The sequence below is a fragment of the Emys orbicularis genome, chromosome 10 (assembly GCF_028017835.1).
Source record: "Emys orbicularis isolate rEmyOrb1 chromosome 10, rEmyOrb1.hap1, whole genome shotgun sequence".
Lineage (NCBI taxonomy): Eukaryota > Metazoa > Chordata > Testudines > Emydidae > Emys > Emys orbicularis.
In genome coordinates this window covers 3006815-3026066 of record NC_088692.1, presented here as the reverse complement: position 1 = coordinate 3026066, position 19252 = coordinate 3006815, and the positions used below count along the sequence as shown (strand labels likewise).

The following is a 19252-nucleotide window of genomic DNA, read 5'->3' as shown; positions in this document are numbered from 1 at the left end:
ACTTAAAATGGGGCTTAAACCTGTACCTGTCATCCTCTCACTGCCACTCAGGGTGAGCTTGGGATGAAGACAAGTGATTCATGAATAATTAAATATGAGCCCATCCACCCAGCTTATATCATGCATCAACTCTGCCAGAATTCAAGTCTCTTGAGTTTTACAATATGAATTCCATACTCATTTTGGGACTCTGCAATAGTAATGGTGGCTAAGTAGCCACAATTTCAAAGCCTCAGAGAAGATTAAAAAAAAAAGCATGCATACTTTTCTATAGGAAAGTCCTACATTTACATATGCAAAGCAACTATATCTAAATTCTATCACCAGAGTTTTCAAAAGTGACTAGTAATTTTTAATGAGCAACTTAGGATACCTATAATGGGGTTTGATTTGCAGAGGATGGAAACTCAGCAGTTTCTGAAAATAAGGGCATAGTGTCAAATTGAGGCATTGAAACATCGAGTCTCAGCCTATGTCACTGCCTGCGTACACATGCTCTTCCTATAGGCTCTTCCATTGCAAAGAGCATTGAAGGGAAGGTCCAAACTAACACTGTTTCCTGGATGAAATGATAAAGCAGTAACTTAAAAAAATAGAAAGATTTATATAAAAAACAGAGTGAAACTACCTCTGTTTACGGGTAGATTACATAGGCAGCATTTATATTTTTTCATTCACGCAAGTGTATCTTTTTCATGACAAGAAGGGATTAATAGTTTTCACAAGAGTGTCTTAGCAGGCATACTCTTCATCATGAGGTAGGGTTCTGTCACCCATTTAGTATTTCTTTTACTGTATCACCTAGGAGCCCTAGTTAGGGGTGAGGGCCTCATGGTTGTAGGTACCTTGTACACACACACAAAGATGGTCCCTGCTCTAAAGAACTTCCATAATAAACCAGCACCCCTCTTAGGAAAATTTATCCTAATTTTACAGGGACACATTCTACTTTCTACAGATTACAGATCTGCTTCACAATGGGTATCCATCACAAGTACAGCCAGGGAAACATTCGGCTTAGTAAGCCAGCCAAAGGAGACCATTCTCACAGCTTCTTATTACCTGTAAAACCCTCCCATTACCACTGGTGATGTGTAAAGAGGATTAACTTCAAGTTCATAAAATCAAATGAAATTAAACAACTGTCATGGATAGCATCTAAGCAAATACAGAATACAATATTTTCCTAGCCCCTCAAAGATGAGGTGGAAACAGAAGTAGTGTGATCCCAGCCTAAACTTCTGCTCTCTCAACAATCACATAATGCAGCCATACAAGAGTCGCTGCCTTCCTGGGGAAGCAAGACCTAGATAATGTGTAAATCCAAAAGAGCTGTACAGTATAGTATAATATTGGATACATTCACATAGGTGTGATGAAGCCACACAACAGTAAGATTTAAGACATACTAATTAGTAGAGTCATGATCTGTTCACCTTAAGATACCGTGAAATGGTTTAAGGACTGGTACATTCATTTGCTAAAACACTTCTATGCAGTTCCTCAAAGGCTTCATTTTCATAGTTACAACAAAAACATTAGATATAAGATGTGGAGGTTCCTGCTAAATATGCTTACTATATTTAGTCCTTAACACAAATGGAAGTTGGTTAGCCAATTCAAGTTCAGTTTATTTGCTTTAACACTGTTACCCAAAGAACGTACTATAGAAAATCTTTTAAGAAACATTGAGCTACAATGACATCCGAAAAAGCTATTTTCTAAAGAGGCCTACAAGCCATGGCCTTAGTCCCCAGTGCTAATAACTAGCACATTAATTCTAGAAGTTCGGCAAACACCACAGACAATGATCAGCTTTATAAAAATATATTTTACAATTGAGTCATTTAGAGAAAAAAAAATCTCTTTAGCTACAGCACTTAATGAAAAGCACAGTATCATTTCAAGAGTCCTTGGTGCTGGCAAAAAGCTCTTCCTGGAGTTAAATCCTTCGGGAAAAGTTTTAAAAAAAAATATAGATTTTAAAAGATGCAACTATTTCCTCATGTTTTTTTCTTTTTTTCTGAACTCGTAGGAGGTTTAAAGATTTCCTTTAAATTGACCCAAACTCCTTGAGAATAAACATTTCTGTAAACAATATGCCTGTCATGGGGCTGCAATGCCTGACAGCAAGAACATTCATAGCTTCTAGATTTATACCACTCATTGGATGTTTGGTTAGTCAGGGCCAGGTACAGGGTGAAACAGCAATACGCCCCCAGCACCAGAGATAGGACAATAACAAAACCAAGCATGAAGACAATTCTAGGAAACGTCAGGAACAGGTGCTGCAAAGACAGATAAAATAGTAACTTATTTTAAAGTCATAGTGTATAAAGTCCCATTTTAAAACATTTTGATTTCGCTCTATTAACCACAGTATAACCAGCTCAGAGATGGTGAATCCCATATGAAACCTTTAGTAATTGAAGATTTTCAGGAACATATTTCCTCACAGAATTTGTTCATGAAGGGACACTCAAGCTTCTGAATTTGCATACTGAACACAGGATGGTGTGGGTGACCTACACCATAAAGATAAAAAAAACCCTGATACTTAATGGTGACATCAGATTCATTTTTAATTTATTGGATTTTGGTGATTTATGGTTGCAGCTTTAGTGTTAGTTAAGACATTTTTTGGATTAAAATCCCACATGGAGTGGTTGTGAAGATACTTCACAAACATGAATTTATGTATCTGAATTCTAGGGTGATGGGTTCCATTACAGGCAGAGAAATTAACTTGGGATTTGAGAGTTGGCTGAAAGAGCTGTTGGTGGCTCAGGGCATGGAAGACAGAGATGGATTGCTTCCTATCACTCAGCCATGCTTAAGCAGGCTCCAAAAATGAGTCTTCCTTTCTCAGCCAGAAGTATGGTGGCATCAATATATGGTATGAACATCGCAGTAGTCGGTGGTGTCAAACGAAAAGAAACTCAAACTCACATGAAAACTCACCTTTAAGTGTGAGCAACAATACTGGCCAGGACACGTGTGTGTGTACGTATGTACGTACACCCAGAGATCTTAAACCAAGACCTCTCTGGGCCAATAGAAGTTAAACATCTCTTCCAAAGGACATCTCAAACAGTAAACAAGGTTGTGAACTACTTTAAAAACATGTTAGTACAGTATATGGTAACTGATGTTTATAAGGCTATTTCTATAGAGATCAAAGATTTATATTGGATATAATTGGTTTGGAGATGGAGAGACTGGAAACTGCCATTCTAAAATATTTTTAAGTTCCTTGGAATGATTGTGCCTCTAATTAGAGCAGCAAAAGTGGGTTCACTACAAGAGGTTCACTATAATGGCTCGCTCCCCCCACAAAACAACAGAACAGCTGGACCTACTGCAAGATTCTTAGGAGATGAGACTTAAAAACAACCCCTTTGTTCAGGCTACAAGCCCAGAAATAGGTTAAAACTCAGACATTACAGTGAGCTTACCTGAATAAGAAAGAGAATCTCAACTGCATGCTCTTGCCCCTGATCATCAATGTAACTTCCAAGCATCATATTTGATAGCAGCACTACTTGGATTAGAAATGCTGTTGTTATGATTGCAAGGTTTGCAGCCATGGCAGTCAGAGTGAAGAGGTAAATGAGAAAATATCTTGTATTGAAGGCACCAATGCAGTTGTTGATCCAAACACAGTGGTGATCAAAACGATGTATGCAGTTGTTACATACACCTGATCAAAAATTAAACACAAGACAACACAATTATTTGGGTTTTAAATGACCAATGAGGTTTTTTTTTTTTTTAAATGGAGCTTAGTTTATTTCCCCCCCCAATGGAAATACAGGAACATGACCAGCATTTGCCATTAAGATACGAGAATAGCCATGTGCGTGCCTGATCACATGTGATTAGTAAAAGCGTGCACAGGAGCATACAGTGTGGTTTGTAGGAATATATCCAGACTTCTGATTCCTTCTTAAGGAATCTTTTATGGCCAGAAGACTCGTAGGAGAGGAGCCAAGGAACATTTGTCAAAGGCCTTTGTTACCATTAATGGTAAATGAAATGTAAGAGTTAAGCAAATACGATGGTTGCAGATTACAAATCAGCAAGAGAAACGTAATATTTAAAAATTAACAGGGATTAAAACAAAACAGTTCCTCTTTTACTCGCCAGCCAAGGCTGGAGCCCAGGGACCTAGGTTTCGTCTGTTAGTGCTACCTAAAGCATCATTTGGAAGGTAGAGTGTACAGTTCCCTGCTTCATTTTAAGTGATAGGGATATCAAATACAGCAAGAGAAACATAGAATCCTGAGCTCGGGTCTTGGCAGGTAAAAACTTTTAATTTCACCTTCAGATGCTCAACAGCTTTTCCATGTCAGGATCCAACTTGACTAGCCAGTTTTCCTTTGTATGAAGTAAAACTCCAAAGCTAGGCTAAAAGGCTGCTTTGCAATTTATTCCCTGAAACTAACCAAGATATGGTCTCCAGGCTAATATTCTCAGTAGAGTAGTTTAGAGGCAGCATAGATATGTTGCTGATAAACTTGGTTTGAGATCTCCCTGAAAATGAGCAATAATTCCAACAATTCTTTGCAATAATTAAACTGGATAACTAAGTTAAAGGCAGGTGAATTGTAATTATCAGCAGCAAATGAATCTGGTGTACATTTGTTTTTTTAATATCCTTGACAAGCATAAGGATAAAGACTCTTACTGCAGTGTTTAGATCTGGCTGGCTTTTCCACGTTGCATGTAGGACACATGGTGCTTTTCTGAAACATTACTCCATCATATGCAAAAGCCTTAAGAAAGGACTCCTGATTTGATTGCGTTATTATACCTATAAGAGAAACAACACTATAGCAGCAAACTTCTCAATCAAGAACTGTTGAATATTTAACACTGTGTGAGGCTGCTCATGCACTTTGAATTTGTCTGTGTGTTGCCAGAATCTCAAAGGGGACGACAGTCTTACGATGACTGTAGTGAGTGGAAATAATAGTACAGAAGCCCATTTTTGGTGTTACTCCCCATTTTTGGTGTTACACCATCTTTCCAGAGATAAATATATTCTCAGAATACTGAAGTTTCTAATCTGACTCAAACCCCCCAAAACAGAAAAATCAAAGCAAAGGTTATAAAATTTGCTCACCAATGAATAATAGTGATGATGACATTAGAGCTCTGGAAAGCAGATGAATGCCCTACAAATACATCATCATCTCTGTTTTTTTATCTCCAAAGCCTGGTCAATAAATACGTTCCTGGTTTTCAAAACTCTTCCAGGACTTTCTTCACTCTACCCCTCTGTGAATTTGTATGCACCTCCTCCTGGCTCACTCAGTGACTGGCGGATGAGGACGTGAGATGATTTGATGAAGGTTGCAAAGTAAATTAGTGAGTGACAGAGCCATGACTAAAAACCCAATCTTCTGTTGGGACTCCCGACTCCTTTGATTTAACCACAATATCTGCTTGTTATACAGAAATACACTGTGTGGTAAACATGAATATTCCTGGCTTTGGAGCGTGTTACTAAAATACACCAAAAGCAATTAGCCCACTTTCTTCCTTATTAAGAGCTAATTATGGCAAAGTGTTATTTAAAAAAAAAATGCCCAGCTGTTTTTTTCAGGGCAAGTGCAGAGAGTACATTTCAAACTGTTCATCACTTATTTCAGCACTTCTTATTTGGAGCGTTAAAGAAATGGGATTTGTTGGGGCCATTTCTGATCTACCATCCAATGGAACGAATTATCAATCAGGGATGACACACAGAGCATTTCTGGGCAATTACACGATACCTTGGGTGGTGGGAGAAAGCACCAGGTCAAAAGCGAAATGACAATTGCCCAGGAAATGCAACAATTCAAAATAAATATGAACTTACCAGGGTTGGTCACAGAGCACAGAATGAAAAACCCCATATTCACAGCCAGCAACAAATACGGCAGCAGAAGGTAATGAATGCTGAACTCCATCTCTTGGCAGTAGCCAAATACTTCCCAAGTGTATTCACCATAAACTGCCACTTGTAAGGCTAAGTGCAGGACAATGAACAGGCAACTTCTGTAATGAAAGGGGAAGAGGACAGCTTAATTCACAATCAGTGCTCTAAATACAAGATAAGCGTCATTCAGAGGTGACATTTCAGCAGCAAAGGCTCTCTCATGCTCAGGAATAGCTGCTACTGAGCTCATGGTCAAACTAATTTCTCTAACTGGGATTCCCTATTGATAGCACACAGCCTAGCCAAAATTCCCTAAATTTACAATAACTCCCAATATTTTTATGTCTTTGAGGGGTTCTTTAAGTAAATCTCATCAAAGTCTCAATCAAAATGGATCCTCACAGGCACAAAAGTGTGCCACAGGAACAAGCTGATTCTTCGACAACACTTTGGTGCTGACAGAGAGTCACCTTGATCCCATGAACTGCTTTGAAAGCACTGAATAAACAAAATATTAAAGTAAAATTGACCAATTTGGCAGCTGTAAGAGAAAGGACGCAGCACTATGAACAAGAGAGCAGCATACTGGGAGGTTAATGATGGCAAACACTAATTCACACCTAAAAACATACTGCATATCACATTAGGTGGACCATTTAAACTGTCAGTGTGCCATTTCCCCAGCATTTAGATGCTCAGATACATCTTGCTGAATCTGTGCCCCAAGTTTAGTGCACCCATGTCGGGGGGGAAATTACTGTGGATTAAGGGAAAGATGTGTCTATTAATTAAATTTTGCTGTTCCAAGAGTAATCTGGATGAACACCTGTATTACTCGTTTTATAGCCTTAGCAATATGTGGTTTACTATAGCCTGAATTCTCAGTTACAGAAAAGCTCTATTCTATTGTTCTCATACCACCTTTACCACCATAGTTTCTGAGCACCTTCCAGTAATACATTAAGTGACGTGACTAACATCTGCCTATGTGGTTCATTCTTTCAAAACTATGGAGCTACGCTATGTAAAATTTGCTTAAATATTTTAGGACATCCATTCTCTCAACAGCAAGCAAGGAAGAGAGAGAACCGCACAGCTAACTTTAAAGAGAATCTGTAGTCCCAGACAAACATCCTTGGCAAAGAGGGAAACACCTCTAAGAGCAATCTCTCACAGCTTTGTTGGTACCAATGGGAGGCTGCCATCAGTAATGATCAGAAACAGTTCAGGAAAAGGATGTCAAAGAAAAAAAAGTGTGCTACCGTGTGTGGAAGAGCCTGTGAAGCACCCTCTGTGTTGCTCTTTGAAGCCGTGTTGGGATTACAGATGAAGATACCTGGAGCAAATGAAGATACCAATCTGAATTACACATCACTTTTCCCTCTTTGTAGCAAAAAATTCAAACAAAAATAATATTTCTATAGCACCTTCCATCTGAGGATTTCAAAGGACATTAAAAACATCAGTTCACTAAAGTCTCCTAATTCCTCTCAGGTGGATACTGTTATATCCACTTTACGGGGGAGTTGGGGGGGGGGGGGGGAGAGAGAGAAGAGAGAATTGATGCACAGAGAGCCAGTTTTTTAAAGGTATTTAGGCACCTAAAAATGCTGATGGGGTGTTCAGAAGCACCTAACTAAGTTGTTTTTTCACCCCCGATCTTACCAATTCTGGGAAATTTTAAAGATCAGCTGTTTGAGTTATTTGTGATTTTAAAAAAAACAACTTAAGGCGTTTTGTTTAAAAGGAAAGAGCACCTTTAGGCTGAGAATATGCATGGAAAGTTTTAGACCAAAAGAAGAACTTTGATGGAGTTGAGTGAGTGAAACCAAAGGGTTATAACGAAAGTCAAGAAGCGACCAGGAAAGTGATGCTGAGAATATCCAGTTTCATGTTTTTCTAATGGTCAATTCAAAAACTGCCATAAACAAAGAAGGAAAAAAGCTGTCTGTTTTCATTCAGTGACATGATTAGCATACTCAATGCTGTGGAACTGTCTCTATCTGCCAGGGAGAAGATGATTTATCTCTATAGCAACACACCTCTCCACCAATGGTGCAAAAAGCGCAGCAGCAAAGCAGAATTGCTATATGCAGGGGGGGGGGGGGCAATTGCACTGAGGCTTTTTATCTTACATGTGACAAGATCACAAGCCAGGCAGGTTTGGGAGGGATGGTACGTATTCCACTTCTAACAAGTCTGCCTCATACTACAAGATAGTTCATGGAAAAATTTTAAAAAACAGGAGGCTATATGCTGCTGTTAGAGGGGCATTAGAAATCATTAGATATAAAAACAAACCTCTTATGCAACTTTCAGAATCTGACTTCAAATTAACTGTATGAAAATGTGTTTACTATCCTCTAACTATCATTGCATCCAAGAGAGGACAGAAGGAAACACCCCATTTCCCCCCGATGTAAAAATTAAGGTGGCATAAGAAGCTCGTGTGTTTCAGAGGGCTCCCCCCCCCCCCCCCGCACACCACTGAAGTAAACAGCATTCAAGTTAAACCAAAGCAAAAAGGCTCTTAAAAATGTTGCCTTTCTCTGTTATGGTTATGGAAGCAAGATGACATGAATGTGGAAAGAACTGCATACAGAAGCCAACCATTTTGCACCAATGAACACTGGCAGCATGAAAAAGAGAACAGTGGGATGGACGCTGACCTGCCAGAGAGCTAGAAACAGCTATGGTGTGTGTAAGTAAGTCATTTTATATTGTTCAAAATCCACATCTTGAGGTGCTTAAAATAATACAATCAATCAGTCATACCTTCAACAAACCGGTGGCTTTATGCATTTTGGCCTACAGTCAGAAACCAACTAATTTTTTTTAAAGATACAGTTTATACATAAACCCCCCTTTAAAGTTACCCTGTAATTGTTTAACTTTGATATTTTCACATATTATTTCTTTGGCAAAATGGGAGTACTTCTTTTACATCATAAATGGTATTTGTAATATCTAGTTTGTTGCATAAACAGCACAGAGAGATATATTTTAAGTAATGAAGAAATACAATCAACAATTTGCCCAGCTCCCTTTACTCGCAAACAAAGTAAAATAATAAAAGCCAAAAACTGTTCATAATCATGTAACTAATGTTAAATGTGTCTAGTTACTTCACTGACTTTTCAGATTTTTCATTCTCCTTTCCCTGCTTAATAGTACAGTGCGATTTCTTTCCATTTAGACAGATTTGTTTAAGAAAGGAATATTTGTTTATTCTTGTTCTTATTTATTTGCAACAAACTCATGATTTTTTTAAATCTCCTTTTAAAGAAAAATGCCTCATATAGCTAAAGTTCTTCATTCTCCTTATTTGTTAGCATATTCTACCAAATAACATTACTTACATAGTACTGAGTAGGATTTTTAAAATAATGTTTATTAAAATTGCAGTTGCGTATGACCCATTTGCTAGAGTCTCTCAATTAAAACAGCCCTACAATTATTTTTATGTGAACTACAAATATTGTAAATGTATGGCAACTCAGGTTTCTCGTTTATTTGTATTTTTTTAAGGATAATTATTTTGCAGTGCTATTGAGCGAGTGTAATTTTTATATTACAGAACAGCAAGTTCTGTTCTTACCCCCTACAGTGCAGCAACAACATTGGTTTCAACTACATTTTGTGGTGTGTTCAGAGCCCTGGAAACCTTTCATGTATCTACTGAGCAGGTTCAGCACAGTTTGCTGTAACACAAGTCTCCCTGTCAGTATGCCTCACCCTGAAGCAGAGGAACCCCCAAGACAAAGTAAGGGGGGAATTCAGTCTCCATGGCCCACTCAGATTTTGGTGTGTCTGCGGAGACTGATTACATGCCATCTGTGAACTGGAGAGTGACCTCATTTCAGATAGGTCATTTAGACTTTTTGTCACCACCAGCTGGGCTACCAGCTTTGTGCATCACTGTGTGTAGGATGACTGACAGATGAAAGACATTGTATCTCATTCCTGATCCAGGCTTACATCTAATTAGAGGGGTATTCATATGGCATCATGGAAATGTCCATAGTAGGTCTCAAAACCATTAAATTGCTACCAAAATTCCTTGAAAAATCAACATACCAAGGAATACAGAAGTGGTTATATGGAACAGACTCTATCCCAGTACCTCACTCTCTTCATGCAGAAGAAAACTGGAGGATCCACTAGCAGCCGATTTTCCCTTGTTCTTCCCCCACATCTCCAGCCTCTTTCTGCCCCCACCCCCAACACTCTGCCACCTATCAGTGGGCCTCCTTACATCAACATTGCTCAAGAAAACCACACCAGTTCTGCTAAGAGCAGGCCCACAACCAGTAGAGGATAGGCCAGGATTGCCCCCCAAACAAATAAGGAGCAGGCTCTTTTCTGTTTTCAGAGCATTATGTGATATACATAAGTGTAAGAAACACGCTTAAATCCATACAAATTATGACCCTTTTCAGAAATTTAAGTGTGGTGCATAACACAGCCAGCCAGTCACAGAGAGACAAAGCTGAAAACTGAAGGGTCAGTTTGTGCTGGCTGCACTCATACTCAAAACTGGGGAGACATGACCACAACATGACATGAATATGACCAATGTTAGACTCCTTACCTGAGTTATACAACTGAGGCCTCTTGCAGGAAAACTCTGTTTCCTTCCTGAATAGATGCAGACTAGAACAACACTAGCCAGAACTAATAGCAGATAAATTATGAAGAGAGCCAAAAAGTCCATCCTGCGTCCTGCAACAAAAAAAAGGAGCTTATTGGCGTTGCCTGCTGCTGTGTGTACCTAGCCTCTATGTGCTGGTATCTAGGATAAATAATGTGCAGCATTTCTAATCAAAACATTTCTAAACAGTACACAATTCTGATGGAAACAAGTCCTGGAAATCTCCACAAATACTCTGGCATGGCTCAGAGCGAGGCAAAGAATCTAGTTCAAAACATTATTTATGTTTTCTATAGAGCTCTAATAGTGTGCATGAAGCATTTTAGAAGCATCTACAGCCAAAAGAAGGAGCCACCTCTCATTCCATAACTGGCTTCAGCCCCTTTAGGGCAGTAATAATCCATTTGTATTTACACACAGCCCAACATAAGAGGGCTCAATGTGGACTGGGACCAATGGATGCTACTGGAATAAATAGCAGCAGCAGGGGAAACTCAGAACCCTGAAGTCTAGACAAATGCATTGATTTTCATCTTTGTTTTAAAATGTACTCACCTGCATTTATCACTCTTACCTTGTGTTCTGTTTATTTATTGTATCCACCTGTTGTTACTTGGACTGTAAGTTATTGGGGGCTGGAACATCTTTTTGTTATATGTTTATATAATGCCTAGCACAATGGAGCCCCGCTTGGGATCTATGGGTGATATCACCATGTAAATAATAGTAATAATCTGTCATTTGAAAAATCTACAGATAGTCTAGATTTAAAAAAACCAACAACATTTCAGTTCCCTTTTAATACTAGGAAGCAAAAGGAAAGCCTAATGACACCTGCAGTTTTGTACCGCACTGACAAGCCATCATTTCTATACTTTTAAGTCTCACGGATGTTTCTACACGGAGGTTTGTTGGACTTGCAACGAATACGTGTACTCGGGTCCCTACCATGCTAGACCCGTTTACTGCTCCTCAAACGCCAGCTTTAGGGATAGGGTGACCAGACAGCAAGTGTGAAAAATCAGAATGGGAATGGGGGGTAATAGGCGCCTACATAAGACAAAGCCCCAAATATCGGGACTGTCCCTATAAAAACAGGACATCTGGTCACCCTAAGGGATCCCGCTACCGAACCCAGCCACTGCAACGCTCGAAAGGCTTTTCTGCCCCAGGGCCCGAGCCTGCGAACAGCTACACGCCGGAGTAGCGGATCGGGCCATTGGGATCCATGGGGCAGCCCCGGGGCGGGCGCCCCCACTCGTGGGAGTGAGGGGACAGCTCTCCCGCGGCAAGCACCGGCGCGCTCATAACCCCGCCCAGCCCCCCTCGTCCTGCTGCGAACCCCCACCCCGGGCACCCCCTCGCCGCAGCCCGGGAGCGGCACTGCGGGGCTTGGCTTCAACCCCTTCCCCAGCGAGATCAGCCCAACAGCGTCCCCAGGGCAGCCCCCGCCCCGGGCTCGGAGCCTGGCGGACAGGCGCTGAACATGTCGGGACTGGCAGGGCGGGAAACGACTCGCCCAGGGGCTCCCGGCCGGAGCGAGCCCAGGGGGCGCAGCCCCTGAGCCGGGGCCCGGCCCCCCAGAAGCGGCTGGGCCTAGGCCGGCTCTGAGGGAGGCCTCCGGCGGGAGAACCTCACCGCCAGCTTCCCGCCGTGCCCTCCAGGTCTGGCTAATCGAGCGCCGAGCAGCCGGCTGCTCGGGAATCGTTTAGTCACGGAGGGGTCGTTGCCTAGTAACCGGGAGGCTCCGGGCTCCGCCCCTCGCTGGGAAGATTCTGTGGGAGGCAGAGCTCGGGTCATAGGACCTCTAAGAATCCCGCTATGACTGACCAGTACGAGACCGGAAGTTCCGGTTACTAAAAAGTCATGCAACCGGAAGTTCTGTCAGCCCAACCGGAAGTTCCTTGTCTGCTGACCCAAGAACATTGGAGCAGTGGCTGCCACCAACCAAGTTTAATTTGTCCCTGTCTGTCCAAACTGCCCAGGAAGTGCGGTCTTGTGGTGGCATGTGGTGCGAGGACATCACTAGCCTCACACTGTCCCTTAGGATGATGTGGTGATGCTGGTGCGCTGCCCACTGTATGATGTCACAGCCCCCATCTGCCACTTGGTGCATGATGTCACAACCTACTCTGCTACTGCCTGATGCTGCGAGGTTGTTGCTACTGCTGCATGATAATGCCACAGTCTTCAAATCGCTGCCACTGCGTCAACAGGCCACTCCCTAGCAGAAGGAAGATGTTTTGTTAGGCCTCTGCAAGGTGCCATGTCATCATAAGAAGGACACAGGCATAGGTGCTGGAACTAGGGGTGTGCCCCCCCCCAAGGCTTTAAGTAGTTATCAACCCAAATACATGGTTTCCGCCTTCAGCACCCCCACTATAAAAATTGTTTCAGTACCCCCGGACACAGGGATGAGTCATCATGCAGGGATGCTGCATCAACACATCTGAAATGCAGGAGGCCGTAACTGTCTCACAGGCTGGATGCAGGAGGCTAAGCTCTGTGAAATTTGAGACCGGCCCACAAATTTTAATCTGAATGGAAAAATTGGACAGAGGCTGCATCCAGTGGGATGGAAGTGACTTCTTCTGAGTAGAGAGACCAAGACTGTCATGTGCTTTAAGATATAAAGACAGTTATTCTCAATTTCTAAGCAACTTGCCAGCTAATTATAAACAAAATAACATAGCAATAAAACAGCAATAAATTGGCAGCCAATGATAACAACAACAAGAATGATCAAATAGGAGGCACAATCTGGAAGATTAAAAATACATTTATTTATTGGGAAAAAAATAAAAGAACAAATGATCCAGTCTGACCAGAAAACCTTGGTCTAAGGCATGCATCTGTTTCATCTCCACACCCCGGAATACCTATTCCAACACCGCACTGTGTAATAATGGCATCCAGGACATGTTACTTCCTCAGGTCTGAAGAAGAGCACGGTGAAAGCTCAAAAGCTTGTTTCTCTCATCAACAGAAGTTGGTCCCATAAAAGATATTCCCTCACAGAACCTGTCTCTCTAATATCCTGGGACCAACACAGTTACAACACCAGGGCATGTTACTTATAGTTCAGTGGCACTGGAAATTGTACAGAAGCCCTGCAAAAGGGTAGGTTAATAATCTAGTCAGTGAACTGGTTGGTAATGATGCTGTGATTTATAACCTAGTAATGTCCCTTTAAGCCTTCAAAGTCCAGAACTGAGATCTTTTTGGTTGCAATTTATTACTAGTGCAATGGCAAAGCCCAAGTATTTTCCCCAAATCAACCTCCCTGCTGTTGGAAGCCCTCCCCAATTCCCACTTGTTGTGCACAGCTCATGAGAACTAGACAATAAGAGCTGCCATATTGGGTCAGACCAATGGTCCAATTAGCCCAGCATCCTGTCTCTGACAGTGAGTACGGCCTCCAGGGAGTGTACAGAACACGGCAATTATGGAGTGATCCACCCATGCCTTTCACTCCAAATACTGCCTATGTGATTGTCAGAAAACATTCCAAGAGTCCTAGATATATGCACTTCCTATGTGATCCACTTCCTTGCTTGCAGAAACCCTCACACATCACACCTGGTGTGGGCCTCCTCCTTCATCTACCTACTGCTTCTGCCAGAAACCTTCCCAGATCCCCCAACACTTGTCTCCCAACTGCTGAAAAGCCTCTCTGATCTATCTCCTGACCTGTGCTTTCTATTTTACCTACTTTCCTTCAGCCAGAAACTTACCCTGACCTCCTGGATGTGTACTGTCTTTCTGACCCACTTCTCTGCTCCTGGTTCCAACCCCCAGATGGGTAGAGTGGCAGCCAGCCAGGAGTACATGTGTGGGGAAAAAGCAACAAAGAGTCCTGTGGCACCTTATAGACTGACAGAAATAAGATGCCACAGGACTCTTTGTTGCTTTTTACAGATCCAGACTAACACGGCTACCCCTCTGATGTGTGGGGAAGAATTTCCTGAAAGGGAAATAAGGGTTTCTTGTCATGGGAGGAGGCAAGATCAACAGTTGGGGTAGATGAGTCAAGGATCTTTGAGGTCGGGGAAGAGGGAGGGATGAGAATCCCCCAGTGTAGTTTATCACTAAGGTTTAATGAGAGGAAAGGTAGACAAATATAAGAAGGGTGCAGCAGCCAGCCACATATAACAAGAATCATGATACAGGGTTATGAGAGGCTGCAAAGATTACATCTGGTTGTTGTAATTGGATAAGCCTCTAGCACTGGGACTCTCCTAATAACCCCCTTTCAGATGGCTCAGGCTGGTTTTGGAGCCGGGGCACCCTGACTCCTAACTATCTGCTTAACACTGACTCCATTTGTGTTATTTCTTTTTATGGAACATAATGAGAATGGCTGCTGAGAGGTAAAACCAAGACAAGGACAGAAAGTGACTGGAGCTGCCCTTGTCCAGCTGACCTAGGCAGTACAGAGAGTTCAGCTCCCAACACATACCTGTGTTTCCTTCCTTTGAACTAAGAATCTGAGATAATTAAATTTTAATTCTAGGCCTTTAAGGAGTCATTGGTCCCCTGGAGAGAAAGCAGAATCCAGACTAGTGCAGACAGAAGTTTAATGTAGGAGGAAAGCCTTATTTTTAAAAGGGAAAATGCCTCTCTATAGTCTCTTCTTAGATCTCAGTTTATTGCCCAGGCTATACAGGGATTCAGCTGTATTATGCAGAGCCAGCCCATGGGTGCAGCTCTACAAGGGGTAGGGACCACTGGGATAGGAAGGTTTGTTAATGAGACAAGTGGTACCATGGATTCAAAATGTAGCAATTACAAAACAAAACCACCAGGGAAATGGCTCCAAATTGAAGCACAAAGTGGCCATCAGTTCAGGGAGTATTGTGATCAGGACTTGTGGGGTTGGGGTGATGTTGTTGGAGGTAGTAGCAGGGCCATTAATTCAGACTTGCTTCCACATCTGTGGCCCTGAACAGTAGAAAGAGGATAAAACCAGTAGAAAGGGAGGATAAAGCCAAGAAAATCCCCTAAATCCCAAAGCTCTATTTAGGATTCTTATTAATGATCTAGTGTAATAGGAGTTGTGTGTAAATTAGGGCTGTCAATTAATCGCAGTCAACTTACGCGATTAACTAAAAAAAAATCTCAATTAAAAAAATTAATCGCGATTAATCGCCGTTTTAATCGCACTGTTAAACAATAGAATACCAATTGGAATTTATTAACTGTTCTTGATGTTTTACTACATTTTAAAATATTGTATATTGATTTAAATTACAACACAGAATACAAAGTGTACAGTGCTCATTTTATATTATTTTAATTATAAATATTTGCACTGTAAAAATGATAAAAGAAATAGTATTTTCCAATTCATCTTATACAAGTACCATAATGCAATCTCTTTGTCGTGAAAGTGCAATTTACAAATGTAGATTTTTTTTGTTACACAACTGCACTCAAAAACATAACAATGTAAAACTTTAGAGCCCACAAGTCCATGGAGTCTTACTTCTTATTCAGCCAATCGCAAAGACAAACAAGTTTGTTTCCATTTACAGGAGATAATGCTGCCTGCTTCTTATTTACAATGTCACCTGAAAGTGAAAACAGGCGTTCGCATGGCACTTTTGTAGCTGGCATTGCAAGGTATTTACGTGCCAGATATGCTAAACATTCATATGCTTTGGCCACCATCCAGAGGACATGCTTCCATGCTGATGATGCTCGTTAAAAAAACCGGTGTTAATTAAAATAGTGACTGAATTCCTTGAGGGAGAATTGTATGTCTCCTGCTCTGTTTTATCCACATTCTGCCATATATTTCATGTTATAGCAGTCTCGGATGATGACCCAGCACATGTTGTTCGTTTTAAGAACACTTTCACAGCAGATTTGACAAAACAAAGAAGATACCAATGTGAGATTTCTAAAGCTAGCTACAGCTCTAAGAATCTAAAGTGCCTTCTAAAATCTGAGAGGGATGAGGTGTAGAGCATGCTTTCAAAAGTCTTATAAGAGCAACACTCAGATGTAGAAACTACAGAAGCCAAACCACCAAAAAAAGATCAATCTTCTGCAGGTGGCATCTGACTCAGATGATGAAAATGAATGTGTGTCAGTCCGCACTGCTTTGGATTGTTATCAAGCAGAACCCGTCATCAGCATGGAAGCATGTCTCTGGAATGGTGGTTGAAGCATGAAGGGACATATGAATCTTTAGCACATCTGGCACATAAATATCTTGTGACACCGGCTACACCCGTGCCATGTGAATGCCTGTTCTCACTTTCAGGTGACATTGTGAACAAGAAGTGGGCAGCATTATCTCCTGAAAATTTAAACAAACTTGTTTGTCTGAGCGATTGGTTGAACAAGAAGTAGGACTGAGTGGACTTGTAGGCTCTAAAATTTTACATTGTTTTGTTTTTGAATGCAGTTTTTTTTGTACATAGTTCTACATTTGTACGTTAAATTTTCATGATAAAGAGATTGCACTACAGTACTCGTATTAGGTGAATTGAAAAATACTATTTGTTTTGTTTTTTTACAGTGCAAATATTTGTAGTCTAAAATAAATATAAAGTGAGCACTGTACACTTTGTATTCTGTGTTGTAACTGAAATCAATATATTTGTAAATGTAAAAAACATCTAAAAATATTTAAAGAAATGGTATTCTTTTATTGTTTAACAGTGCGATTAATCACGATTAATTTTTTTAATCGCTTGACAGCCCTAGTGTAAATACATGTTTGGGTCTCAGATTCTCAAAGATTCCCATTGAATTTCCTTCTGATCACTGTGCACTGCTAGATGGATCCGGAAAGCTGAGGTCACCTGGAAATGCTGAGACCCAAGAGGAAAGATTGTGTGTAACACAGATATATGGTATGTGCTATTCTTTGTGTTTGTTTAAAAAGCAGCATAGAATTCATCTGATTCGCTGCCTCCACTTTCCTGCAGCTTTCTTAGGAGAAACATTTTCTTAAGCAAATAACCCTTTGGCTTCTGTAGGAGCTGAGAGATATATCTCCACTGGCTGTACAGTGCTTCTGCAGTCACCAAAGTGTTGTATCTGCTGTACACCCATGGAGTTAAAACAGGGATGAATTTAATTCACTGTTTAAGGGGAGCAGCATCTTCCCATGCAAATACATTGGAGGTTGCTTCCTAAATTCTCCCCTGGGAATTTACATCTATCTAAAGGTTTAAACTGGTTAAAGCTTTAAGAGCCAGAGAATTTTCTTCTTGTTCCAAGCATGGTGACAGTGTTAGCTGAAACTGCTCCTGTGCCTGCCCTGCACACTTTGTACTCCTGTTCTCCAGAAAGCTCTTTAGGTCGGCTTGCTGATGAATGGCCTATTAGGTTACTGTACTCAGACAGAATTTGCCATAGAAACTCAGGTAGTTGTCACCAGTGTGTAACTGATCCAAAAGCTTTGAAGCTGTTGTGATGGTCTTGTCTGGTAATTTTCCTTATTCCAATCTACTACTGGCTAGACCCTGTGAAGAAGAGGTAAGCCTTGCATGGGCTGCTTTCATACTGAGAGTAAACTAATTTTTCTAGTCAGGGAAAGCTTCAGAATGCCAGAAGGTAATTTTTTAGGGCAATGGAAACCAGTTCACTGGTAAATTCCTGACAAGGAAAGTGCCAAAGTAAAATTGGAGGAGACAGAAAATGCAGCAAAAATATTAGTTGTAGGGCAACTCCTACCCCAAAGTGTAACCCAAAGGTCAGGTGTGGTGTCCTATAGGCTACAATGCAGCCCACAGTCATGCTGTTCCTGTTATCGTAGAGTGAGGACAAAGCTAAGGAACCACAGGTTCTTACTGCTGGTGGATACAACCAACCAGCAAGTTTTGTGCATTGATTCAAGTGCAAGAAGAGGTTCTGGGTGTGTGTATTTCTTTGTGATGTTATATGTATGTACAGTTTAGGCCTGGCCCTTGCTCCCCTGAGGAGTTATTAATAGGACCCTTGGTTGGGCATGGTTTGGGAGCCCTGGTTTAAGATCCTCGGGGCAGGGACTGTAATTTTATTTGTCTGCAAAGTGCCATGCACAGCTATAGAGCTGGCTAAATAAATAGGAATAATTGTAGGAATCCCACAGAGCCACCAAGACTGCATGCTGGCACAGATGCGGCAGCTTGATATTATTTTTGGGACTCTCAGATAAAAAAAATCACCTGCTAAATATAATAATATTAGGATGAGTTTGAATCTGAAGTAGGTAAAGATAATTGAATCCACAGGCTGTGCTGAGCAGCCACCACATACCAGTCTGTGTCTCATCCAGAAGTTTGGATGATGGTCTATTAGGAAACAAAATGAGTCTTTTTTCTAATCCAGAGTTTTAGCCTTTAGCTCAGAGATCCCCGGCCATTACTAATTCCTGTGGAAGCTCTGTTTGCAGACCAAAGGCTGGAGCTCAGTGTCAAGCCCGTGTCTGGTGCTTTAAATTACCCAATTACATTGAAAATGTATTGGCAACGGAGACAAAGTTTTTTTGACATGCTAAAAAAGAAAATCCATCACAATTATTGACCTTCATTCATATTGAGTGGGTTTAATAGCTAAAGAAAATTTCTCCTGGAATTCCTATTTTTATTTCTGTGTCACCACCAGAGGGCAGTGAATACACCAGCTGGCGCTCCAAGTCAAGATTTTTTTTTACCAGCTGAAACAAAACAAATTTTCTGTTA

At 41.1% G+C, this 19252-nt stretch overlaps 1 protein-coding gene across 1 annotated transcript; it reads right to left on the bottom strand.

Annotated features, from left to right (window-relative positions):
* Positions 1-1610: 1610 nt before the first annotated feature.
* Positions 1611-11624, bottom strand: ZDHHC4 (zinc finger DHHC-type palmitoyltransferase 4). The gene is made up of 7 exons (XM_065411805.1): positions 11149-11624; positions 10515-10645; positions 7186-7259; positions 5864-6042; positions 4688-4813; positions 3456-3700; positions 1611-2288 (listed from the first exon to the last, which is right to left on the bottom strand). Exons 2-7 carry the CDS (start codon positions 10635-10637, stop codon positions 2004-2006), a joined length of 1032 nt encoding a protein of 343 aa, XP_065267877.1. The 5' UTR covers positions 10638-10645; positions 11149-11624; the 3' UTR covers positions 1611-2003.
* Between the last annotated feature and the right edge of the window lie 7628 nt (positions 11625-19252).

Coding starts and splice junctions, on each gene's coding strand:
- ZDHHC4 (XM_065411805.1), bottom strand. CDS start 10,637: ATGGACTTTTTGGCTCTCTTCATAATTTATCTGCTATTAGTTCTGGCT. Junction 6,043..7,185: donor CACAGGCTCTTCCACACACG/GTAGCACACTTT, acceptor CTTTCATTACAG/AAGTTGCCTGTTCATTGTCC. Junction 4,814..5,863: donor GTGCTCTGTGACCAACCCTG/GTAAGTTCATAT, acceptor TTTCTCTTATAG/GTATAATAACGCAATCAAAT.